Source organism: Chiloscyllium plagiosum, unplaced genomic scaffold (assembly GCF_037043375.1).
Source record: "Chiloscyllium plagiosum isolate Xiang-an unplaced genomic scaffold, Cpla_swu_hap1 HiC_scaffold_21, whole genome shotgun sequence".
Taxonomy (NCBI): domain Eukaryota; kingdom Metazoa; phylum Chordata; class Chondrichthyes; order Orectolobiformes; family Hemiscylliidae; genus Chiloscyllium; species Chiloscyllium plagiosum.
In genome coordinates, this window is record NW_028270159.1 from 7,160,344 (window position 1) to 7,188,196 (window position 27,853).

Below are 27,853 nucleotides of genomic sequence, written 5' to 3' on the forward strand. Positions count from 1 at the left end.
CCTGCACCATCTTTAAAAGGCCATTTTGTACAAAGATAAGCAATTTTAGTGAGGTCAAGTCAAAGAGGGACTGAACAAAGAAAACACATCCCCTTTATACAGGTCAGTTGGCCATGTTAAAGATACTCTGGCCACTCCTCCATAGTCACATGCCACTCAAGACAACCCCCAGCCTCACAGTCACATGTTACCCCAGGTACAATGGTCGGATGAGATCATTCTCCGAGATCGTGCATATGCTAATGCTATAATCCTGGGGAATCGTTATGCAGACGATTTCCTTGACTCAGTGATCCCCCAAGACAACATAGGTGTGATATGTCCTAGCTTTGGGGAATGGCAATGAAAGCATTTCTGAATGGAAGCAATTGAATGATAATTTAATTTGATAATAGTAGGAGAGTAGTAGCAAATGACTGTCTAAGTGAAGTGTGAATAAAAATGGATAGTCATCCACATTCCTGCATGCTATCTGTGAGACAGAATGTCACCCCCACCAACTTCCAGAATGTTCGGCTTTGCAGTCTAACTCTTTAATATTATTATTAAGGTCCAGAGAGATAGTCCCATTTAATCTTTTAACATTACACTATAACTTATGGTTTTATACGTGAGAGCAGTCTCAGTTGAATGCACAGCACTATGAAGAAGATCAATGACCTTCTCCATTCTGTCATGTGTCACCGTCTCCTCTGCAATGACTTGCGCTCATTCTAAGCGACTGCACCTATCTCCCACCAAGATTCACCTTCTTCCACTCTCACTATTACCTGCAATATCTTCCGTCATTAGCTGTCATGCACCCTAACACCTGACATTGCTAAACCTGCATGCCCTCTGTGCTGATTAATGACTCACTCAGGATATCTCCCCAGCGTAAGCAATTTCAAAAGCAATGATAAATATTTGAAAATTAGAGATTTATAGGAAATCAGGAGAAGAGCAAGGAGAGTGGGACTAATTAAAAATGGACACAGACACAACAGAATTAATAAACTCCTATTGCTATGGGGTTTTAAAACCGCACCAGACGGTAATGCATCAGCTTTAATATTTTATTGGTTTAATACTTATAGGTGTTTTTAATGATAATTAACAATGACCTATTAGTGTTCTAAATATTGGGAAAATAAGTGCTGCTGTATAGAAATACAATATTTATCAGTATGCTAATATACTTGCATTATTTGCTGATAAAGATTAATGACATTCCACAAATTTTCTGCTGGTCAATTAGCAGCAAATTTATGAAGTTAGAGTTTATAAATGCAAAAAAAATGAACAAAATCATATTTCTCTCCAAATAAACTAAACAGCAGTATTCTTGTATTTTGAAGCAGAAATGGTGGTCACAGAGTAATTCTGAAAGGACTGGTTAAGTATGATGTCCTCCAGCGCTGTTCTGCTCAGATCAGTCTTCCTTTTTTTCCCTGCAGTGTAAAATCAATGTAATCAAGATCAGAGGAAAGAAAGAACAAGCTCACCTTAAAGCAGACAAAACAACAAAAGACCAGAGCACGAATTTCACACAAATACACAATTCTCTTACTTTTATCTGACATTTTCTTGAGTACAGATCGATTTCTTTGAAATATAACTCAAACTGGAATGTATAACAGGCTGAGGGCTGGGGTTAGGGGCTTTTCACACAGTGAGGAAACTTGCAATATGTCCTTTCATTAGACCATTTGCTTTTTCAGTATTAGCTGGTACTTAGTAATTAGGACTCTCCCCTCTGACCCAGAAGGTTGTGGATTCAGATACCATTTCAGAGATTTAGCTTCAAGGTACTTGGCTGACACTATAGTAAGGACTGAGGGAAAACCACACTGTTGGATGTAGAGTCTTCTGGATGAGTCATTAAACTGAAATACCATCTAATCTCTCTGGTGCTAAAAGATCTGTTGACATTATTTTGATGAAGAGCAGGGGAGGTTAACCTGGTATCCTAGCCAACATTTATTTCTCAAATCATCACAACTAAAAGAGGGTAATCTGATCATTATCACTTTGTTGTTTATGGGATCTTGCTGTGTGCTACTACACTTTCTAAAGTAATCCGACAACATAAACATTATTTCCTGGCTGGAAGCACATTGAAAATGTTGTGAAACGCACTACAGAAATGAAAATTTGTTTTTTTAAATACACACGTTTGTGTGTCTGTGCACTCCAACTTGCTGAAAGCTGAATTTATAACAGCATGAAGAGGGTAACTGGGTATCTGCAATCTCAGTGAACAATTGAACCAACAGTTGATCTCCTTCATCAATGATATTTAAGAATAAAGAAAAGGAAGAATTAATTAGAATCAGCTATAGAAACAGGGAAAGAAAGATTTCATTGAGAGAAAGAGAAAGATAAATAGCAAAGTAATTTAAAACATTTTAAATTTTGCATTTTTCTCAAACAATTGATTACATGCAAGAATGGAGTTGAATAGTTTAAATTGTTCCCTTTCTAAGTCAGGGAGATTGACTGCATGCCAATTGTAATTCTACAAATATACCCACTCCACCATTCAATAAGACGATCTGATTGATGCCTCAACTCCACTTAGAGTCATAGAGATGTACAGCACAGAAACAGACCCTTCAATCTAACTCGTCCATGCCGACCAGATATCCCAACCCAATCTAGTCCCACCTGCCAGTACCCGCCCCATATTCCTCCAAGCCCTTCCTATTCATATGCCCATCCAGATGCCTTTTAAATGTTGCAATTGTACCAACTTTCACCACTTCCTCTGGCAACTCATTCCATACATGTACCACCCTCTGCGTGAAAAAGTTGCCCCTTAGGTCACTTTTATACCTTTCCCCTCTCACCCTAAACCCTCTAGTTCTGGACTCCCCGCCTCAGGGAAGAGACTTTGTCTATTTATCCTATCCATGCCCCTCATGATTGTATAAACCTCTATAAGATGTCACAAAACTAGTCCCTTTTTTTCTAAAAGCTGTTCCTTGGCTCAAGGAGACTCTGTCCTTGACTTTTTTCAGAGAGGTAATAAACTGGGCCGGGCTCCGATCAGTTTGGTTTGGTACAGAGATGAAAAGGATTTTGAGAGGCCTTTTGTTTATATGTAAACAGATGAGACTTCAGGCCAAAGTAGTCACGTTTTAGAAGTGACCTGTTTAATGAAAGGGGAGTGGTCAGCTCTTTAGCTGGGCTAAGCAGTTTTTAGTTCACTCTTGAACTGGGAAGTTCATTAGGGAGCTGTGTGGAAACTCTCTCTCTTTTCTACCCTTCAACTTCAACGTATCAGCATGTGTTCCATTGATATTTAGAGGGAGTTTGCTTATTGGACTGTTGTTTAAATTCAAAACAGCATAATTAAATCTGGTTGGATAGGTTGAGTCCTTTAGGGGTTCTTTATTCTGTTCTTTATGTTTCATTGTGTAATTTTGTGAATAAATTGTCTGTTTTAAAATCTAGTAGTCAACCTAGCTGTCTTACTCTGGGTAATTTTCACTGTGTACTTACTGAAACAAATTGCAAAGTTATGGTCTGGGGCTGCCTGCTTAAGAATGTTTTGAGTGGTCTAGCCTAGTCCATTACAAAGGTCACCCCTCAGCTTCCGACGCTCCAGGGAAAACAGCCCCAGCCTATTCAACCTCTCCCTATAGCTCAGATCCTCCAACCCTGGCAACACCCTTGGAAATCTTTTCTGAACCCTTTCAAGTTTCACAATATCCTTCCGATAGGAAGGAGACCAGAACTGCATGCAATATTCCATTGGCCTAACCAATGTCCTGTACAGTCACAACATGACCTCCCAACTCCTGTACTCAATACTCTGACCAATAAAGGAAAGCATACCAAACGCCTTCTTCACTATCCTATCTACCTGTGACTCCACTTTCAAGGAGCTATGAACCTGCACTCCAAGGTCTCTTTGTTCAGCAACACTCCCTAGGACCTTACCATTAAGTGTATAAGTCCTGCTAAGATTTGTTTTCCCAAAATACAGCACCTCGCATTTATCTGAATTAAACTCCATCTGCCATTTCTTAACCCATTGGCCCATCTGATCAAGATCCTGTTGTAATCTGAAGTAACCTTCTTCACTGTCCACTACACCTCCAATTTTGGTGTCATCTGCAAACTTACTAACTATACCTCTTATGCTCACATCCAAATCATTTATGTAAATGATGAAAAGCAGTGGATCCAGCACCAATCCTTGTGGCACTCCACCCACCTACCTGTTAAACCTTAGGTTCTTGACTAAAAAGGGAGTCAATCCACCCTTTTTAAAAAATATTCAATTAACCTGCCCTGACCCCTGCCTGGGTAGAATGTTCCACAAGTCCACAGTCCTCAGAAAAAGTTTCTTTTTATTTCAATCTTAAGCATAATTATTTCTTAAACTTAAACTCTCTAGTTCTAGTGTCTTTCTGTCAAGGGTAAATATCCTTTTAAAATCCATCTTGTCAAGTTCTTACCTTTTATTCTTCTAAAGTGCAAAGATAAGGACACAGTCTGTCCGATCTTGCCTTGAAAAAAAATCTCTTATTCTAGGTATTAGTCAACTGAATCTGGTTTGAACTGGTGCTAATGCATTTACATCCTTTCTCTAAAAAATAACTGTACACTATTCCATGTTTGAGCTCATTAATCTTCCTTAAAATTGCACAAAACATCTCTACTTTCATATTCTATTCCCATTGCAATAAACATCAACATTCCATTTAGCTTTCAAATCACTTCCTTATTTGCATACTAACTTTCTCCAATCTATCTATGCAGCTGAGAGTTCTGCATCCTTTCTGCACTTAAATATTGTTACATTTCTATTCTTCCTATCAAAGTAGACAAGTTCACATTTTCCAATATTATAATCCATCTGACAACTTTTTGCCTCTGAAGCAAGTTTAACAGAAAATTAATGTAGAAATCCAGTATATTCTTATTAAGAACAAGGAGATTGAAGGAGCGATGATGTTTGAGAGGAGCAGTTGGTGGAGCCATGTAAATCAGCCAACAAATTATGGAGATTTGCAAATTCACAGCATCTCTCAATCCCCTGAACTTGATGTTGATTTACCCATAAATATGGTGCATATCATTGACATGGTGTCCTTCCAATAAGATCCAGTCCATTACCATTTGAACTTGAACTTTTCCCATTGGCAGTTAGCTAAATGTTTCAGTTTTTATTTAAACAAAATGTACAAACCTCTTTGCCAAGTTGTGCTTGCAATTTCCTGAAAAGAAAATACAAGTGGTACAATTATAACAGCAGTGATTTAATTTTTGAACTAATGTTTTGATTTGTTTATAACTGCCCACCCTGTTTTCCTATGAGATTCTATTCCTCACTTCACTGTTCAGCTGTTGCAGCCACATCCTGGGGAATAACCCCCTTAGCTTAATTAAGTTGCAAGTTCATCGATTCCTCACTACTGGTGCACAATTCCTTAGTATCATCAATGCATTGAAAATTTCTTGCCTAAGTAGTATAAGGCACAGAACTAAGATTCCCAACAATAAAAACATACTTCTGGAGAAACTCAACACGTCTGTCAGCATCTATCGAGAGAGAAATAGAGTTAATGTTTTGAGTTCAGGATGACTGTTCCAAAGAAAAGTTTTATTTTAAATTCAGATTTCCAGCATCTGCAGTATTTTATTTTTACTATAATTTCTAACTCTGGTTGAATGTATGTTTCGTCATATACCCTACTGTCTCCAACCACCTCGTGGTCATCAAGATGTATATTCCTGTGATACCCTAACTTCCCACAACCAAGTGGAAAGTAAGACTCTCCCACATCTAATTGAACAATTGTTGACCCTTTCTTTTTTCCTGTCTTTCCATTGTGTTTAAATAAATGAAAAAACACAAATAAAAAAGGCCAGTGATTTCTCGATTTTTGCAGGTCAAGGCCAATCTTGGAAGGTTGATAATTTTACACAGCACTATGACACTTTGAGACTAATAGCAAGATGCTAAGGCCCCAACCTGGAGATAAACTGTGGCAGAATTAGTCTTGTTATTTGATGGTTCCACTGAACACCACATTCCTATTAAAAAAAAGGTGTATCCACCATAGAGTTAATATCAGAGTCCACTGTTTACAGCATAACTTCCTAACTGTACTCATCATTACCAACTAGTAAAACATCTGGTCTACTCTTAGTGCATTAATCTCCATACCCAAAAAAGGCTCTAAATACCATGGAAGCAGCATAACAAAGGTCTCACCAAGTCAACTCCTGAGGAGGAGGAACTACGCACTGATTTCTGTAAAGTCTTGTTTTTAATGGCCTCTTCTTTTTATATAAACATCTTTTAAGTTTTTACACACAATTACACATGCACAATATCTAACAAGGAACAAGGCATGTGTGGTAAACTGCCAGGCTGCTGCACGCTCTAAGCAACTAGTCGGGAGCATTGGTCCTTTGGGGACTGTCAGAAACTACATTTTTTGAAGTTTATAAAGAATGAATGATGACCACATTGACAAACATAATATTCTTAAGAGAACTTTAGAGGGTCAATGCTGAGAAGTTGTTTTTCCAGTTAGAGAGTATAGAACAAGAACGTATAATCTCAGGACAAAAGGTTAGATATTTTGGACTGAAACGAAGAGAAATTTATTCTACACTCAGAGGAGCATGAATCTTTGGAACTCTCTAACCCAGAAAGTTGTGAATGCTCAGAGATAAGGAGAAACTGCTTCGGCCAGAGAGTGGTGAATCTATAGAATTCATTGCCACAGAAGGCTGTGGAGGCCAGGTCGTCGAGTATACTTAAGACTGCGATGGCTAGGTTCTTGATTATCAGTGGGATCAGGAGTTACGGGAGAAAGTGGGAGAATAGGGTTGAGAAACTTATCAGCCATGATAAAATGGAGAAGCAGACTCGCTGGGCTGAATGACCTAATTTGTGCTCCTACATCTCATAGTCTTATGGTCTCAGTTTGGAGTATACTCAAGACAAGATTATTAGAAGTCATCCAGAAGCTGGACACTTGATGGAATTCTGTTTTTGTGCAGACATTGAGGGACCACATCATTGATTTGATTTCAGAGCTGCTAACTCAGGTCAGACCAGGCTTTCATACTGCAAGTCATCATGGGCCGTAAAGTTTACTGCAACATATTTACCTGCAAGAAAGTGAGGACTGCAGATGCTGGAGATCAGAGTCGAGAGTGTGGTGCTGGAAAAGCACAGCCGGTTAGGCAGCAATCAAGGAGCAGGAGAATCAATGTTTCAGGTATTTCTGAGGAAGGACTTATGCCTGAAACATTGATTTTCCTGCTCCTCAGATGCTGCCTGACCGGCTGTGCTTTTCCAGCATTGCACAATCGACTCTGATCCCCAGCAAGTGCAGTCCTCACTTTCTCCTTCTCAATCTCTACAGCTGCCTGTTACAGTTGGACTAAGAATTATAAAGTTCAAAATCACACAACACCAGATTATACAACAGATTTATTGGGAAGCACTAGCTTTCGGAGTGCTGCTTCTTCATCAGGTGGTTCATCATCATCATCGTCACCCAGCAGGGAGATTGCAACAAATTGGGTAGTTCTTTCAAATGAATTTGCCCATTCTTTAAGATTTTGAATTTAAAGCAAGAATTCTGTCCATCAAGACCATTTCTACCTTTTCTCTCTCACACCTCAAAGTCCCCTCTACTGAAAACAAATGGTCAATTAACACTTCATATCCCTAACCCTAAATCTACATCTTTATCAATTTCTAGCCCACTTATTTTTGAAATATGCTGTTCACCTGAAATCAGGTCCTTTCTTTGGGAGCCTGTGCAATGTGTCCAACCATCCCACAGAGAGGAATGGGAAATCTTATCTGCTTCTTGTGCAAGACCTGTGAATTTAATATGCATATCTAGTCCTACCCTCATTGCCCAAGTTAACCTCACTTGTTTAAGGAAACCTCATCTGTACCTTTTGTTACATGGAGATCATTATCACATTCCACCTCAGAGTGATCTCAAATGAGGAAGCATTTTGGACTTGAAATCTCATCCTCTAAAATGTGTAAAATATATTAACTTATCAACAATATTTTTATGAATAAACAGCAAACCTAATGAGATCCAGGGAATGTATCCCTAAAACCATTCATAATTTGCTGCAGAGGTCTTTACCATTTTCTTGAGGTAGTGTGTAGATTGAGAGATCTGGTATTGCTGCACAATCCACAAGTCTGTTGAAGTATTCCATAGTGGCAGAATTCACTGTTAAATTCCTCCCTGCAATGGTAGATAGCATTAACTAGCAGAAGAGATATCAATTTTTTTAAAAATACATTCTGCCCCATTATCCATATTCATGATTCCCACCACAGGTTTTGCAGGACAAAGTCTTTTATACAACCTCTTGTTTGTATTCCAATTCCTTTACTTGATGAACAAAGGCATAATCTCTTGTGAAAATGTCATAATTTCTGTGCTGAGGTTACTGTTAAGTTGTATACACAAGACAAGACGTAGGAGAATCTCCATTGGAGATAGTTAGATCTGCAGATGCTGGAAAGTCAGAGTTGATAAAATGTGGAATTGAAAAAGGTAGAACAGGTCAAGCAGCATCAAAAGAGCAGGAGATTTGATGTTTCAGGCAGGACCCATCATCAAGTCCTGATCGAGAATCTCCATTATCCACCAATAAGTATTAATCAGCCATTCTGTAATGTGTGAATAATGGTAGCTATGCTGCATATTTTTTCATAAACTATTACAGAAAAATTGTATAATTGCACGTTAGTAACTTCATATTTTTAGCAAATTACTGTAATTAATGTTAGTTAAGTAATAAATAATTATACAGGTTCAAAACAGCAATTTTTATTTATATAGCACCTTTAAGATGTCCTGTGATCGGACAGAAATTGATAGCAAGCCTGAGGAGACCTCAGGATATTTGGAAAGCAGATGAAGCGGGTACTAAGAGATAGGTTTTAATAAGTATAAACAGAGGCGCTTTGGGAAGTAAATCAGAGCTCAGATACCAGACAACTGAAAACAGGGCTATCAATGCTGGGGTAAAAGGAGTGGAGATGCACAAGAGGCAAGAGCTGGAAGAATGCAGACTTCTCAGAGGGTTACAGGAGATTATAAAAGTAGGAAAAGACAAGTTAACTGAGTACAAGGATGGATCTTTCAAATCCAAAGTGTTAGTGAACAACATTGAAACTACATAGGTCACTGAGCACAGAAGTAATGGGTCAATGAGACTTGGTGTAGCTTAGAAAAATGCACCAAAGGTAGGGTAAGAGTGGGTGGAAGATGGCCAATGTTAGTCACCAGCATGAGTTATTTGTTAAAGTAGTAAGTGCAAATCCCTAGAGCTAAACAATCTTCATATTTGCTGAGTCTAAGATGAGTAGCCTGCCACTTACTCTGAATAGGGAATACTACTCAGTTAAATGCAATATTGCTTGTGTTTATCCAAATATATAAGAGACTTTACTGAGTGGCAGAGGCTTGTTGCACAGGGGCTTTCACTTGTCCTGAACTTATTTCAGAAGGTCAGAAGTCACATGACACCAGGTTATAGTCCAACAGGTTTATTTAAAATCATAAGCTTTTGGAGGCTGTTTTCTTGGCAGGTGAAATTTCACATCATTACTTCACAAGAACGTCTCCCTTCTATTCAATGAGCTACCAACATTAAATTTATTCTAGCTGTGGCTGATAGATTTGTAAACATGTTACCACCTCCTTGGAAATAAATCAATCTTTCAAAAGTATGGATAAAGAAAGCTCAGCTATTACCCATACTCACCAAGCCAAAATCTTGGGGTTACATGACACATTTTATATGTATAATCTTCAGATCGTAAAAGATAGTCAATAAATATCTTACCAAATAAGAAAAAGGTTTCAGTTGCACATTTTCCATGGTTGTAATGATGAAGTATAAAGTATTTGGTATTGGAAGCCAAGATTTTGTATCCTGAGTTGCCTATTGAAAACAATGAGAAAAGGACTTGCATTTAGATTGGATTTCTGTAGCACCTTTCCCAACCTCAATGTCCCATAGTGCTTAACAGCAAATTAAATAGTTTTCTACTGTAATGTGGGTAATGCAACAGCCATTCTATGTGTAGCAGGTTCCCAAAATCAGCAGCGTGATAATGGTCAACTAATCTATTTTGAAGATGTTGGCCTAGGGATAAATTTACCACAGAGATAAATTTGGGGACACAGCCTGATCTTTTACATCCATCTGAGATAGCAGATGATATCTTGGGTTTTAATGTCCTGATAAAAAGGGCACCTCTAATAGTGTAGTGTTTCCCTAGCACTGGCTGTCTGACAGTGAGGTAATCGTCTAGTACTACAATGGAGTGTTAGCCCAAATTGCAATTTGCTGTCTCAGAAGTGGGTGTGCTGGCCACTGAGCCACAACTGACATGAAAAGTATAAATATACATGATGGCAGAGAAGGAGTCCTACAACATCAAGGGTGATATGTTGTTTTGGTTGAGGGAGAAATTTTGACTACAGCTTCAAGAAAATACCCTGGTCTTTCTGAGGAGTGCCATGTGCTTAGTAAAATTCACCAGAACTGGAAGGTCAAACCTCAATTTAACAAATTGTCCAAAGTACAGTAACACTCTCAATATTGCATTGAAGTATTGTCCTAAATGGTACGCCAAAAGTCTGGATTGTGACCAGACCTACTGTGTACTTAGAACAAATTCTAACAATAAAAGAGGGATGTAGTTTTGATAGTATTGGTGAGAGGAATGCAAACCCAAACTAGTTATAGATACCAGTGAATCAAGTGAGAAATGTCATTAACAAGTGTGGGGGATGGGTATTTGTTGATTGAAGAGTGTGTCAGGAATGGAAATGACTGCAACATCTTATGGGCGGCACGGTGGCACAGTGGTTAGCACTGCTGCCTCACAGCGCCAGAGACCCGGGTTCAATTCCCGCCTCAGGCGACTGACTGTATGGAGTTTGCACGTTCTCCCCGTGTCCGCGTGGGTTTCCTCCGGGTGCTCCGGTTTCCTCCCACAGTCCAAAGATGTGCAGGTTAGGTGAATTGGCCATGCTAAATTGCCCGTAGTGTTAGGGGTAAATGTAGGGGTATGGGGGGTGGGTTGCGCTTCAGCGGGTCGGTGTGGACTTGTTGGGCCAAAGGGCCTGTTTCCACGCTGTAAAGTAATCTAATCTAATCTAATCTTACATTCATAAGGAGCAAAATATTCCAAGGCAGCTCACAGGTGTATAACCAAACTTGGAGAAACTGAAACACAATAACGATGTTTTAAGGAGAGGCTTAAAGGAGGAGATGTGTTCAGGAATAGCATTCCAGATCTTAGAGCCCAAGCAGCTGATGGTACATCTGCCAATAGTGCAGCAACGAAAATCAGGAACACTCAAGAAGCCAGAATTGGAGGAGAACAAAGATCTCACAAGGTAGTGAACCAAGTGAAGTTATATTTAGGATGGTTGAGAGATTTGAGGAAGTCCAGACATTTAAACATTAATGAGCTGTACTAACCTCTAGAAGCATTGACAGAGTAATTGGAGTAGTTTATCTCCATTTTTGTACATATTCCATCTTTGCTGTGTTCACCAATAGAGAAAATGCAAAGTTAATGACAAGATTTATTTGTTAATGCAAAAGGCAAAGTAATTAAAAATAACTTCATGATTTTTCCTTTGCTTCAGTAGAATTGGGAACCTGAGGATGTGTATTACCTTCTAAATTACTGTTGGAAATATACGTTAAGTTAATCATATGCATATCATTTTTGTTCACAAGAGTATGGATTAAACTATTATTTAATTTTCTTGTACTACAACAGCCTGCATTTGGCACATTAGCATCACAGTTCGAGGTGTCAAAATCACCAGCAATTGGACAGATAGCTAATAATTTCACATTGATTTTTCTGACCTGAAAAAGACTATGATGGTAACATTAATTTGCTCTCAGCCTAGCCTTTTTGCATGCCCAATTATCACTATTCTCCCTGAAGACAGTTGCAGAGATTGACACAAGTCACAGCCAGAATAGAAAGTGTGTCAATTCCAACTATGGCCACCCAGACACAGTATCAAAAAGCTCTTCCCTTAGTTAATTTTTATGAAGAAAACTTAGCACTAGAAATTTAAACTTACCGATCAACATAAAGATAAAAGGTGCTCCTATTGTCCATGGAGATTATCATACTGTTCAAGCCATCAAATTTCTCTGGTGAATTACCGGCAATAGCAATGGTATGCCAATACCCAAAAGGCTTGCAGGAAATAAAAGGTGAATTAACAGCAGTTGCATTCAGAAATGTTGCAGGTCAGTAAAAAATAAATACATTTGAAAAAGAAAATTCAGAAGTGAGTTTCCTACAGGATTTCTCCCCATGGTCCTCATCAGAACTGGGGCAAAGATTCAGCAGAAACACTGAATGGCAGGAGAATCCAAGAGGAAATTGACCACCACCATCATTCCTCCATTTTGAAATAAATTAAAACAAATTATTTCACGGAAATTACATCTTGAATCTACCACATGGAGTTTAGGCAGCATAAAGTTATGAGAAAGACCCAGATGTTGTTGGAGCTTAATTCATAGTTTGAGCTTTTCCCAAACATCTCAACTCAACTTCATTTTTGTCCTATTACTTGCTGCAGGTGTGAGTCGATAATAGAGAAGAAAAAGGATAAGCAAAAGTTAAATTTAATTCAGAAAGAGAAATAGCACAGGAAAAAATATTGGATTAAAAGAGTCAGGAAGGAAAGGCAAGAAGAAAAAGTTATTAAAATGTGTACTTATGCAATTCTCTATCATAGCACGTTGTTAAAAATCACACCACCAGGTTATGGCTGTGGTACAACTGAACATATTTAAGAAATTAATAGATTTCTGGAAGCTGAAGGTGTCAGGATATGGTGAGAGTTTCAGTGTTAAGATAGAGGAGCACCCATGATCATGTTGAATGGCAGAGAGGGCTTGATGAGCCAATTGGTCTACCCCTGCTCCTACTTTGTATGTTTCTACAAGATGGTTTGTTTTGCATTTAATGCAATAACAACTTAGAAGGGTGATATAATGTACAGCATTAACAATAAATAAAGATTATTTTGGAGGAAAATGGTGGAGCAATGTTAACTAACTGACCAACAAATTCAAAACTTATGGCATATTTCTTACAATCTAATCAACTGGACCCACTAGCAGACTTGCACATTAACAACATATGACTTAAACATGCAAGTATTTTTCAAGCAAGATTTGGCACAATTTTGTTTATATGTTAGAAAATTTTATTCACCCTTTGTTTTAGAACTTTCTTCTAAGGGACTGGAATAGTGCAGCATTATTCAAGAGAGATGAACTAGATCATGATGAATTGAAAAAGTGAGAGCACGCCCACCCTACCTCCAACTCTGGTGGGAGGTGACAGCCTCGTGGTAAATTCACTGCACTGTTAATCCAGGTAATGTTCTGGGGACCCGAGTTCAAATCTGACCACAACAGATAGTGTAATTCCTTGCAATTTAAGGAAAGTTTGGAATGAAGAGTGTGATGACCATGAATCTTTTGTTGGGAAAAATCCATTTGGTTTACTAATGTCCTTTAGGGAAGGAAACTGCCATCTTTACCTAGTCTAGCCTATATGTGACTTCAGACCCACAGCAAAGTGGTTGATTATAATTCCCCTCTGGGCAATAAATGCTGGTCTACCTAGTAATGCCCTCTTCCTGTGAATGAATGAATGAAAAAAAACTCCTGAGACAGAGCAATTCTGCCTGTGAAGACTAGGTCCCTCAAGTTGAGTTGGATGTAAAAAATTCTTATTTAATCTTTATTTCTTATTGTCCTGCTGAAATATTTGGATAATACATTTGAAAAAAGCCAGTCATTAGGAAATGAACCCGAGAAGGAACATCCAGCTCTTTTAATATCAGCAAATGGAAGTGGATGCAAAATAACTCAGTTTAAATTGTGCAGGTTGCCATGAGCTTTATTGTATGGTCTACTTGGGTACATACATTCAAAAGCACAGCAAGTCAGGCAGTCCTGAAGAAGGGCTCATGCCCGAAACATCTATTCTCCTGCTCCTTGGATGCTGTCTGACCTGCTGCGCTTTTCCAGCAACACATTTTCTGATCTCCAGCATCTAAAGTCCTCACTTTCTCCTACATACATTCAAAAGCTTACACACCAAAGCTAAACTTTTCCCTTAATTACAGTCTCTTGATTGAAATGATAGTGTTTTCAAATCCTCTCCCTCTTTTTTGCCTCCATTTTCATAACTTATTAAAATACTTCAATTTTTAATAACTATTCAATTCTACAAAGGCAACGATTGTTGATATTCTTTCTCATTTGGGTGCTGACTGATCTCTTGCCTGAAAACATCAGTTCTGTTGTTTAATTTTACATTTCAAGCAACCACATTATTTTCTCTTGAATTTCCACTCAGTCCCTCCCACCTACCTCTAATCCAGGAGGCCCAGCATCAAGTCCAACCAGCACCAAAGGTGTGGAATAAATCTCTGAACAGGTTGATTAAAAAAAAACTACTTAAATACGCAATAATGTGAGGTGCCATCTATTGGTGTAATTAAGCATTACGAACAAAATATTGTATTTACGTAGCATCTTTAATAGAGCAAAATGTGCCAAAGAACTTTATAGGATCGTAATCACACAAAATTACCAAATTGCAGGAAGTACACACACAAAATGTACTCCAGCAACTCTGGTTCATTTGACAGTTTCTTTGAGGTGGCAGAGGTCCTAGATTTGGAAGGACAGAGGCAGCAGCCGCATGGGAATACCACTACCTGCAACTTCCTCTCCAAGTCACACACCGTCTGATTTGGAAATCTGTTCTTATAATATCAAAATGCTGGACCTCCAAACCTTCTCTGCATGGACTGCGACAGTTCCAAAAGATACTTCACCATCGCTTCCACAGGGGAAATTAGGAATGCAAAATTAATTATGGTCCTGTGTTGACCTTTTCAATAGCACCCATGAACAAATTTTTAAAATGCAAATCTGCCAATCTAAGGGACATGCATTCAGTCAATGTACTAGTGCACTGTTATAAAGTTAATTTATTGCATATAAATAGTTTAAAAACAACTATTGGTAGACTTGTTGTTGCTGTGCTATTTTTCATCCTTCTCAATGTTCGAAACTATTGACCATACTAATTTCTGACATCACTCCACCATCATCCAGATAAGCATCTTCGCCTCATTCCATCCTTACTATTGTCATAGCCAGAAAATTACCCGCGAAGGCTCTTTCTCCTGCTTCATTTCCTGTGGAATCTCAAGGATCTATCTTGGGACCATTCCTAGTTCTCATCTATAAGCACCCTTTGGTCATCTCATCCTGAAAACACATTAGATTCTATAAGTAGTCGAATCTCAATCACCAGCTTTCAGAACTTCCAAGGTGTAATTTGTTATTCTGCTTGTCTGACATCCCTAATTTCCCAGTTAGCTTTTGGGAAGTAAAACTTCGCCCTTTCAACCTTCGCAAACTTGAGTTCATTCAAAACTCTGCTGCTATATATCTTAACTCATTTCAAATCCTGTTCATTCATTATTCAGTGCTGCAGTGATTCCTGGTCCAGCATGTCTTAATGCATAGCAAGATAGAAAACAGGAATAGGTGTAGGCCATTCAAGCTCTGCCAATCAATATGATCATGGCTGATCGTCCAACTCAGAATCATTCCTGCTTTCTCCCCATACCTTTTGATCCCTTATTCCTGATGCAGGGCTTATACCTGAAACATCAATTCTCTTGCTCCTCGGATGCTGCCTGACCTGCTGTGCTTTTCCAGCACCACACTCTAGACTCTGATATCTAGCATCAGGCGGTCCTCGCTTTTTCCTTGTTGATTTTAACCTTGCTGCAAAGCCTCTTCCAAGGATGCCTACCTTGAAGAAGTTCTCCTCCTCTCTCTCTCTCTCACTGACCCCCCCCAGGTCATCTTGTCTGCCACATCCTGAAGCAGACTTGCTACCACAGCCACATCTTCCTCAGTGCCTACCTAAAGAATCAACTGATCCCACATGGACTCTGAACTACATTCAGACCATCACAATTTGGATCTGAACAGGACAATCAGTATCTACTACAAATCCAAAACCTCCAGAAGTGGTTCTCCTTCCAGATCCTCTGCTCCACACTTGCAGCCATGCACCGCCGCCTACTCTCCCTGCAGTCAGCCCTGTCTCAGCTCAGGGCCACACTCACCTAAGACCTGCAAAGGACCTCTGCTGATTTACATCCTCCGAAGAATTCACACAGGTTTCACAGATCGACGCAACATCGAGGGCTGAAGGGCCTGTACTGCGTCATAATGTTCTATGTTCACACACTCAACAAACGATTTTTCTCCACCATATAAGACTTAAAAGAATGTAGGTTAAACAAATGTTCATATACTTACCTCAATACTCGGGTTTCCTTGACCATTCCAGAACCTTCTCCTGGCCTCTGGATTCCTGATGAAGGGCTTATGCCCAAAACGTCAATTCTCCTGCTCCTCGGATACTGCCTGACCTGCTGTGCTTTTCCAGCTCCACTCCCTAAGAACGATGTCTAACTCCTCCTTGAAAACAGTGTTCTAGCCTCAATCATTTTCTGTGGCAGAAAATTCTACAAGTTCACCACACTCTGGATGAAGGAAAATTCTCATCTCAGTCCTAAATGGCCTATCCCATATCCTTAGACTGGGACCACTGGTCCTGGACTCCTGGGTTTACGCTGTCTTGGTCTGTTAGAATTTTATTGGTTTTTATGAAAACCCCTTATTTTTCTAAATTCCGGTGAATGTAGTTCTAACCAATTAAGTCTGTCCTCACACATCAGTCATGCCAACCCAAGAGCAAGTCTGGTAAATCTTTGATGCGCTCCATGGAATGCATGGGAATGAGATCAATTACATTTGCAATCATCCTAAAAGTTCAAAGCAGTCCAGTCGTAGGATTCCCTGTCAATCTTTGAACCAGCAGCAATTTGTTAGGGGAGCTACTGGTCCACAGAAATCAGATATAATAGCATCAGTATCACGGAGAAACGTATGAGCTCTCTGTAAAGTGACTACACCTTACAAAATATCCTTTAAACTGGGAAGTGCTTCGAGACATTACAAGATGTTGAAAGGTGCTAAGGAAATGCAAATTCTTTCTTGTAAAGACCAATATTAGAACAGAAAAGTATAATGAGCTTTAAAAAATTATATCAGTTAACTTAAACTCACCTCCAAAAGATCAGCCGTGGATACATTGCTTTCCTTTGTTGGACAGTCAGTGAGTGGTGCAGGTGTACAGAAGATTGCACAGAGAATCAACACAGACAGGACATACAAGTGCTGCATTTTGGACTTCATGACCCCCACACAAATCATGATATTCATTTAGTTGGGTACTCTACCGTACCAGGCTTGGGAAGTCACACGGAAGTCAGATGCAGCATGAGGATGCCACAGCCTTTTTAAGGGCAACTGCCACCAATGCAGTGTCAAAGAGGCGGGATTTGGAAGTTAGATCCTTTAACCCTTCGTAGACTATCATATATTGCATCACTTTTCAAAACTTGAATGTCAGGACCCACCATAAATATTAGCGTATTCCAGGCAGGGTTTGTTCTATTCTCAAGAACCCCTGAAGTTATCTTAGCATATGCAGTGGATCTTCAATATTGCAACAGTACCAAGGAATCAAGATGAATATTGGCATAGCCTTTTGGTGCTGAGGTAAATATTGAAGGGCAGGACCCAGGATAGAGAGGTATATCAGGGACCAGCAACCGATGTCTAAGGCTCATTGGGGCCCACTGTGCTCAGGTCTGGTGATTTCTGTCCCTGCTGGAGTAGTACAGCAGTAATGTCATTGGACTTGTATTTCAGAAGCTTAGGCTAATGCTCTGGGGATACAGATTAAAATCCCAGCACAACAGCTGATGGAATTTAGTTTCAATTGATAAAGCTGGAACTCAAATGCTAGCCTCAGTAATGATAACTATGTCAACTGTCATCAATTGTTGTAAAAACCTCCATTGAGTTCATTAATGTCCTTTAGTAAATGAAATCTGCTGTCCTTGCCTGGTACAGTCTTCACATGACTTCAGACCAACAGCAATGTGGACTCTTAACTGTCACTTTGAAAAGGTTGAGCAAGCCACTCACATCATAGTCAATTAGGAAAATACTTCAATGTTAGGTATGTCCAAATATTTATGAAAGAGCAAACAAAGCCTATACCCAGGTAAAAAGTGCCACAGTCCAGTTGGTGCCCAGATAAGAAAATGCCATTAACCATAAAGGAATTACCAAGAGGTTCTATAATCCCATGCAAATATTGGCCCATTCCTGGGGTACTTTGATATGGGCTCCTGTAAGTAATGGAAATGAGCTGAGGGATCAAACTATGAAAACAGACACATTCTTAGGGATCTGTTTTTCTAAGTTTTGAAAGAAAAGTTTTGGTTATCTCAAGAAAAGAGTAGCTCTTTGCTGATAATATAACCAAAATCATGGAATACAGAAGCGCGATGGTGTGTGGTTCAAATGGATTTATGAAGCTTGGGCATCTCAATATAAAACGATTAAAAACAATACTCAGCTTATATATTTGGGAATGGAATGTTTGACTTTGGTCTCAAGTGCTGGGACATTACAATAATTACTGAGGGCTCAAAGGTCAAGAGATTAGAATGATATCTGGTCTGAGTTACCAGAAAAGGCTTAGGAAATCTATATAATTCTGATAATAAAAAATGGTTGTGGAAACTTGCCGTACCACTTTCAGATAAGGGTAACTGCTTTCTCCTGGAGTTTGTTTGATTGCCTTTGGAGGTGTTGGGATAGCATTTAAATGACATGTATTTCATTAACCCCTCTGCGCACTAATCACTTTGAACCTCACTTCCTTTTCTTCTGAGAGTTTGGTTGCAGTCTCTCATTTGAACTCTTTTCCTCAATCCCTCTCACACACTGATGTTTTTCTTAAGTCATTGAGTAAACCTCCTCAAAACCTAGATAAAAACAAGGACTGCAGATGCTGAAAACCAGAGTCTAGATTAGAGTGGTGCTGGAAAAGCACAGCAGGTCAGACAGCATCCGAGGAGCAGGAAAATCGATGTTTCGGGCAAAAGCCCTTCATCAGGAGTAGAGGCAGGGTGCCTGCAGAGTGGAGAGATAAATGAGAGGAGGGTGGGGGTGGGGAGAAAGTAACAGAGTACAATAGGTGAATGGGGGTGGGGATGGAGGTGATAGGTCAGAGGGAAGGGTGGAGTGGATAGGTGGAAAGGAAGATAGGCAGGTAGGACAGGTCATGAGGGCAGTGCTGAGCTGGAAGGTTAGAGTTGAGGTGAGGTGGGGGGGGGGGGGGAAGGGGAAATGAGGAATCTGGTGAAATTCACATTGATGCCATAGGGTTGAAGTGTTCCGGGGTACAAGATGAGGCGTTCTTCCTCCAAGCGTCGGGTGGTGAGGGAATGGCGGTGGAGGTGGCCCAGGACCTGCATGTCCTTGGCAAAGTGGGAGGGGGAGTTGAAATGTTGGGCCACAGGGCGGTGGGGTTTATTGGTGTGGGTGTCCCAGAGATGTGCCCTAAAGCGCTCTGCTAGGAGGCGTTCAGTCTCCCCAATGCAGAGGAGACCGCATCGGGAGCAACGGATACAATAAATGACATTGGTGGATTTCTCTCCTCAAAACCTGTCTCTTCAACTGTGCCTTCACCCATTTCCCCTTTTCTTGCCATTACTTGCTGCTTGTGTTGCATCTGTCAGAATGTTTCAATATGTTGAGCTAATGATTAAAAATTGTTTTGTTTGAAAACAGAGGAAGTTTTGATTGTGTTTCAGAAATGCGATAAGAATCCTTAACTAGATTAAATTCTCTATACTCAAAAGACTGATCCCTTGAGGCATCACAAATATGCATATGGATTACTGGGTCATTTTCAATATCAAGTGCTGGGAGAGGGATCAATATACACATGGCCTGTATCGAATCACAGTCATTAAATCAGAATTTCAACGTGAACAAAGCAGGATGCTGTACTTCTTAATAATGCAAAAATATTTTGAAACTGAAAACCAGAACCACAGCAACGAGCACCTGAGCTACAAATCTTCTCACAAACTTTGAAAACCAGAATTCCGTATGCAAAGGGACAATTTGAAGTTTTATGTATAGCTGCAAAGGTCTTGGGTAGCTTGATCTGAAGAAAATGCATTTAGATTAACCAGAAACAAAAGTAGCATTCATCAAATTCTGGGGGTGCACAGAAGATGCAAGTAGTGTTTAATCATAGTTTTGAAAAGGTGAATTTAACTGTCATATGCAGTGTAACCATCATTTGATAATCGCTAACTACACCTTGCATTGGTGTAACAGCTTCATTGTAGTAAAACATCCCAAGATGATTCGCAGGAGTGAGTATGATACAATATTTCACATACAGCTGGTGCGGATTATATTGGAACAGATGATCAATCACTTGGATAAAGGGATAAATTTTAAGATGTTTTTTGAGAGATGAAAGAAGGATAGAATTGTTGAGATTTGGGTCAAGGAAGCTGAAGGCACATTCACCAATGGCCAGAACTGGAGGAATGTGCAGATCGGAGGGTTGTAGTAATCGTAAGGAATACAGAGCTGGGGAGTGATAAGGACATAGGTGGACAAAAACAAATTGAAGTGAGAAAAGGGTGCAAGGAGGAAAAATGAACACCCTACTGTATTAAAGTTGGTGCTTAAAAGTCAGCATTCTAATTATTTTGCCACCCATCAATTTCCACATGCCATAATGATGTGCTGAAGAAACATTAGGTATGCTAGTGCAGTTGTCATAATACTGAACTAGCAACCCAGAGGGCACAAAATCATTTCCTATAATTTGTTAATGAAATGAAAAATTCACAGTGTGAGAGACTCTTAAATGTCCCAAACCAACTATCAGCATCTAGTTATGAATAGGAACAAACCGAGTGTGATAGAGGTGTGTTCAATTATGCCTTTCAGATAGGAATGAATAAGTACCTGATCGGGTGTTGGTAACAATAGTGGTGAGGAGAAGAAGAGGGGTGGGGGTGGGTGGGAAAATGGGTCAGAGTTTCTCTTGCAGAGAGCTGGCAATGGTATGACAGGCCAACTTCCTCCTTCTGTGCTGCACCAGTTCCATGATTCAAGGAAAAGGATGACAAAATCACAATTTCTTTTAAAAGATACAAATTGACAAATTTATTGACTTTCGAGCAAATTGGCCACTTATATTAAAATGCCTACAATAAGAAACAAATAGATTATATATTGCATATAACAAACATTTCCAAATATTTAAAAAAGTATATAAAAAGTATAAAAATTGTATTTACAAATTCTCACAATATTTCACCCTGAAAATTTAAAAGCAGTATTTTAAGGAATTTATAAAATGTTCAATCAAAGCACCAGAGTACATTGGACTGAAAATGGTTTCCAAATCATTACATAGGGGCTTATTCCATGATTGAATTAGGGCCATGACTGTAATTGATGTCAATTTAAAAATGAACATAAAATCTGAATCTATTATACCTTGTATTTTCTAAGAATGAACCACTCAGCATACCATAGAAGGACAAAGTGATTATCAATTAGCCTCTGTGCTGATGGAAAGACAAAAAGACAGATGAGGCTCCTGTAGAGTACAAGCACAGACTTGACATTGAGCCGAATGGAGACCCTGTCCCATAAAGTTCCATGTAAAGCAAATCCCTTGTGAAGAAGTTGAAGTTACAAGGAAAGACTAGAAACACTTGGGCTTTGCACTGTACAATGGAGATATTAGAAAGGTTGTATTACAGAGGGGGATATAAAATTGTACTCAATAGAGAAAGGATTGATCACTTCAAGTCATATATTTCTATGTAAAATCTTTCAAATGTGGAAATCTATTCCCTCCAATCTGCAGGCAGATTAAACAAAAGAAAATAATCCCTTTGAAATCCTTTTCTATCTCCTGGTCTTGGAAATAATTCTTTTAAAATAGAGATTCTGGCATGGAGACACTAACTGACATGACTGACTTTTTAAACATTTTTAAACAGATGGCATTGCAGCCAGTCACTTGGTTATACAGAATGTGAGTAGTGCTGAAAAGAAAAAACATGTTGCCAAAATGTTTCATCTTGCATGGATCAGGACAAAACATAAGAATGCTAAATTTCAAAGGATTTTAATTTCTTGTCTGGGGAGTAATTTTTTCCCCATCTGCTTTTATCAAGGCAACAACGTGGCCAAAGTCAAATAGCCAACCAGTTTCTTCTTTAGTATAAATTGTTAAAGAAAAAATGGAATTCTTGTATATCTCCCAATGATTGCAAGATAAAAAGCTTTCAAAACATGTCTCTCTTTTCAGTTGTTCTTATTTTATATTAGATTGTTTAAAGATCTTAAAAACATATCAAGAAATATTACTATCAGGCACTCTGTTCTGCACAATCTTTTGGTACAAAAATTTATTTCATAAACATGCTCAATTTACGAGCATGTCTTCAGACTTTCATCTAGTTAAGTAGGTGTCATGGAGATAACTTCCTTCTACATGTTTCTGGAACATACAACTGGGCTTTCGCTTTCCAAAATAAAATTCACCGCTGCATGATAGATGCTATGTTGATGATCAAAGCAGATATAAATTGTGTACACTTTCTTTTTAAAATGGAAGGTGGGAAGAAATTTTTGGTGTTCAAAGCACTTTCACAAAAGGCGTTATTAATGCAAGAAAAGTAACTAAGGTATTACAGGGTTTCAAGCTACACAACTCAATCAGTTCCTCAGTACTGTTACACTATTATTTCTGCAGGAGTAAAAAGGATTATGAATTCCAAAGTATAGCAGAATACTTGAGTGGCCTGTGCCATTTGAATCACTTTGCAGTTACAGCAAGGATGGAAGTAATCACCTGTTCACTCTCAGGAAAGCTACATTCTCAAGAGTTTGCTTCAAAACCATGCCCCAACCCCTGCTCACAGTTGAAATTTGCAGACTTTAATTTGAAGAAAAAAAGTCTTATTTTTGAAAAGTACAAAATGAGGTTTAAGGGGAATGATTTAAAAGGGACCCAAGAGGCAACTTTTCAACACAGAGGTTAATCCATGTATGAAATGAGCTGCCAGAGCAAGTGGTGGAGGCTGATATAATTACAATATTTTAAAAGGCATCTGGATGGATATATCAATAAGAGGGTTTTAGAGGGATATGGGCCAAATGCTGGAAATGGGTCTAGATTATTTTGGATAGCTGGTTGGCATGGATGAGTTGGACTAAAGGATCTGTTTTTGTGCTGTACAACTCTGACTCTGAGTAAATGGAAATATTTTTTAAAAAAGTCTGACTATCACATTGTATTTGAATTAAAACAAAATGCTGGGGAAACTGAACAGGTCTGGCAACAGAGCTCTGACGAAGGGTCACTGGACTCAAAACATTAACTTTGTTTCTCTCTCCACAGGTGCTGCCAGACCCGCTGAGGAGTTTCTTCAGTAGTTTCAGTTTTTGTTTCAGATTTACAGCATCTACAGTTCTTCAATTTTATTATGGTATTTGAATTGCTGTTTTTTTCTCTCACAAACTGCAGAGTAGTACTTAAGCCACAGCAAATCAGCATGTCAATACACAACAGAGTGGTAGGTTATGGGTCTGTGTGTAATTTCCTACATGCAGAGCTTGTAATCTTAGCCAGATCAACTGTAGCCTTCTTTGCCAAATGAGACATGCGTGGGTTAGGAAATGACAAGCAGTTGACCTGTGGCACATAGGTCAGATACAGAAGTGCATCCTGGGAGGTGAAGCAATGATGTGCAACAATGGATTAAAGAGAAAGGGAATGACCTAGAGTAAGTGGAGAGTAGTTTGTGAAGATCCGTTGGCTTTCATGGAATCATAGAATCCCTACAGTGTGGAAACAGGCCATTTGGCCCAACAAGTCCACACCTACCCTCCGAAGAGTAACCCACCCAGACCCACTCCCCTATCCTATTACTCTACATTTCCCCTGACTAACGTACTAATCGACACACCCCGAAACACTATGGGCAATTTAGCATGGCACATCTTTGGACTGTGGGAAGAAACTGGAGCACCTGGGAGGAAATCCACGCAGACACAGGGAGAATATGCAAACTCCATACAGTCGCCCCAGCCTGGAATTGAACCCGTTCCCTGGTGCTGTCAGGCTAACCACTGAGCCACCATGCTGCCCAAAGCTGTCGTTCCCAAAGCTTTCCAACATTAGTGTTTTCATCATCTCCAGACTGGGTCTTTTGTAAACTAATTCATAGAGATCGATTGTCTTAGGAATACAAAACACAAAGAAAGCCACAGTTCAGAATTATGAATTTTTCAAGCAGTTTTAACTTATCTGAGCTTCAGACAGGAGCAGTAACCTTTAGGAGCAAAATGTGCTGATAAACATCAACAATGTCATGGGATACTTGTTGGTTTTAAAAATTTCCCGAACAGTAACTTTCAAAGGACATCAAGCCACATTATATTCAGACACTAGCAATTAAAAATGACTAGAATGAACTGTGTGAAGTACACACTCAGGGGAATGTGTTACTGATGAAAGCTGTTAAAAGACTATTGACATTTGAACACAATGGAATCGGAGTTAGTTGTCAATGTACTGATACATCCACATGTATAACTTGAGTGAGTTGTACCATTTCAGACTCAATCTCCCCCCCCCCTCCCCCCGCCCCCAGGTTTAACAGGAGATTTATTGGCATGATCATGGATTGATGTGGTGCAACTCACTATAGCTCTGGTTTATATAGATCAATAGATCGGAGGATTGGAACTGAACTGTAAATTTATCAATGTGTATACATATAGAACTCATTCGTTATTTCTGTCAACCTAAATTCAATATTATGGAATGGTTATTTAGTAATATTTTCAATCTCAAATTCAACATAAGTGCTATTTGATTTTCCAAATATGCAGAAGGATTCATTACTTTAAAATAAATGGGAGAATCATCCCCCAGCCAGTGCTTCAGATAATCAATTTCTCCAATAACTTGGAAAAAAGTCATTTATTTCAAATCCAGTGTAATCAAGATTTAAATCAACATTTCCTCAGCAATAGGGGCTTAAGTCCATGGCATTTCTTGGCTGAACAATTTGCCAAATGGGCCTTTCGAGATCGCAGTAGATTTTGGCATGAAAACCTATCCCTTTTTATAGAAGCCCTATAGTGTGGAAATAGGCCATTCAGCCCATTGATATCCACACTGACCCACCCTCCTACCCTATTCCTGTAACCCTGCATTTCCCATGTGTAACCCACCTAGCCTGCAAGTCCCTGTACATTATGGGAAATTTCCCATGGCCAATCCATCAAACTTGCATATCTTTGGACTGAGAGAGGAAACCAGAGCATCTGGAGGAAACCCACTCAGACTTGAAGAGAATGTGCAAACACAGTCACCCGGGGCTGGAATTAAAATTGGGTCCCTGGCGCTGTGAGCAGCAGTGCTAACCACTGAGCCACAGTGCCACCCCAGTGGATGGTTCTCTCTCAGATACACAACAGATTTGGACAGAGGTATTCTAAGGCCCACTGAACCTCATCCCAAGGTCATCCTACAAGAAATGAGTCACATCAACTAGGAGTGTGAAAGTATAACCATGACACAGAAAGAGACTGTAGTCAGCACAGAAGATGTGATCCAGTATTTGTATTATAAATTATTAAATGGATCCAAAAATATCTAGGGTTTCAAAGTTAGTTAACTTCAGAAAATCAGAACTTTACAAAGTAATTTACATTGACACTTTTGGTGACTTCTCTCATGTTTAACAAACTGAAGTAAGTTGGCACTGAGGGTTAGACCAGACCTTTTCTGCAGTATATGCATACCCCAAGGCTAAGTGCAACAAGAACTATTGCACATTCAAACATGGCTCTTTGTTTACATAAATTAAAAATAAATACATTTTTTAAAGTACATATTCATCAAATGGATGGAGTTTCTGACTAATTTGTTTTAATACAAGCAGTCAACCAGAAAAGTAATTAAAATATATAGTAACGGAAACAAACAGAAAACGGAACCAGAAAAATTGTATGCTGCAGTAGTTTGAAGTATTAGAAGATAAGGTAACTCACTAGTAGTTTTCATAATAGAAGCTTATCCATGACCACAAGATTATTCTTCCTGACCTCAGTGTTAATCTTACAAGTTCATGTATTTTAAAAGACAATTTTGTAAGTTGCAATTGGGAATGTTACAATGGATATTTGTAACTTGCAGAAATATCGTAAATAAGGACTTTTTAAATGAATTGATGTCCTGACTTGCTGTAGATGAATAGTAGGGAATTACGGTCAGTTCAAGTTTTCTTCAGTTCAAATTAATATAAATTGCATCTTGAGGTGCAACGTGTAAAATAATATGTATTGTGGAGAGATACCAAGCAAGCAAAACTTGAAATAGATGTGGCTACTGGATGAAATGGAAGAGGGGAACAGGAGAGACAGCTGGCCAGATGCCAAAAATAAAAATCAAAGAACTTGAGGCACCAATTTGAGACATACTAAGGAACGGCTAAGGAACAGCAAATCCTCCTACTCCAATCTAACAACCATATCCTTCCCTCAACTTAAGTTTAGTTGAACTGCCAACAGACTCATTGGCTTAGTAGAAACAAGAATGTAAGCAATAAATCACAGCAGCATTCTGAATGCAAGTTTGCTGCAAATCGAACACTTAGATCTGAAAGATTAAAAACAAGGTAAGTAGATCCTGTTACCCACAGTCAGTATGCCATGCAAAGTAATTTACTAATAAATGAACATTCTAATAAAATATTAGAGCATTTTCAATTCTGCAAACACTGATCTGAAACTGGGGACTATCCAGAATAATTCACATATTAATTATACATAGTTGGAAACCTATGACTGGACTCATTTGACAAGTTTTTTTTTTACTTTGAATGAGTTTTACTTGAGGCTGGAGTGATTACTGCCCTTCGGAATCTGTATTATTTATAATATTAACCAGTTCATAAGAATGTGCTTCACGTGTATGCTTTTTAAGAATGTTTATAGCTCCAGATCCTTAAAAAGAATAAAAGCAGAAGTAAAATTCAGTAAGTTCACTTGTTGATACTGCAAGAAATTCTCAGAGAGGTGATCTAGATTGGAGTGGAGAGCTTGTTAAAGCAGTATCACCAAATACATTTGCGTATGAAGATTTGAGGAACTGGACATAGTTCTGCATGCTACGGTTGGTGCATTCCGACTGCTCCAGACGATCCTTCAGGTCTTGTAAGCGGCTCTGGAAACGCCTCTCAGCCTAAGAAGTAATTTTGCATAAAATGGATTTGACACAATTACACTTTCAGCAGTCAGTAAGATAAATATATCATCATACACTTAGCTATGAAAGTAGTTGTGCAGGCTGTTAAGTAACCTGCTCTTATTTCCATCCCCCACCCTTTCACCTCACCTGAAGTTACTGAGGAACCAGGAAATTATACTTGTAATATCCATGGTGAAATTCAAATGCTTCTAGGCCTATTCAAATAGTTGGAATTACTGTGACATAAGCAGTTATTAACATTTCACAAAAATTTCCAATTAAATCATTGGAAGGTTAGGTATTTGTGCTTACACCGAGAAAAGTTTGGCAAATAAATGTTATATTCAAATTTACTGAAAGGCAGTTTAATCCACATTTAGAAAATTTGGAAGTCCAGGAAAGGTTGGGATGGTGGTGGCAGAAAGAAGAATGAACAGATAAAAAAGGGATTAAAAATGATTTGTGTGAAAATACTAAATACTATGCAGGCACACAAGCAACATTCTAATTACATTTAATAACCCTCTTTTA

General features: G+C 38.9%; 2 protein-coding genes across 2 annotated transcripts in view; both read right to left on the minus strand.

Moving 5' to 3' along the window:
• Nucleotides 1-1,041: 1,041 nt before the first annotated feature.
• Nucleotides 1,042-17,418, minus strand: LOC148146086 (uncharacterized). Its single transcript, XM_087998206.1, has 7 exons — nucleotides 17,221-17,418; nucleotides 12,111-12,229; nucleotides 11,488-11,552; nucleotides 9,838-9,936; nucleotides 8,121-8,225; nucleotides 5,180-5,207; nucleotides 1,042-1,430 (listed from the first exon to the last, which is right to left on the minus strand). The coding sequence occupies exons 1-7, from the start codon at nucleotides 17,374-17,376 to the stop codon at nucleotides 1,412-1,414; spliced, it is 591 nt and encodes a 196-aa protein (XP_087854332.1). The 5' UTR covers nucleotides 17,377-17,418; the 3' UTR covers nucleotides 1,042-1,411.
• A 3,760-nt stretch (nucleotides 17,419-21,178) lies between these two features.
• odf2a (outer dense fiber of sperm tails 2a) overlaps nucleotides 21,179-27,853 on the minus strand; it is a 37,938-nt gene continuing 31,263 nt past the window's right edge. The window contains exon 20 of the mRNA XM_043720572.2: nucleotides 21,179-27,316. Within this exon, the coding sequence (XP_043576507.2) occupies nucleotides 27,143-27,316 (174 nt within the window). The 3' untranslated portion in view covers nucleotides 21,179-27,142. The remainder of the gene's footprint in view (nucleotides 27,317-27,853) is intronic.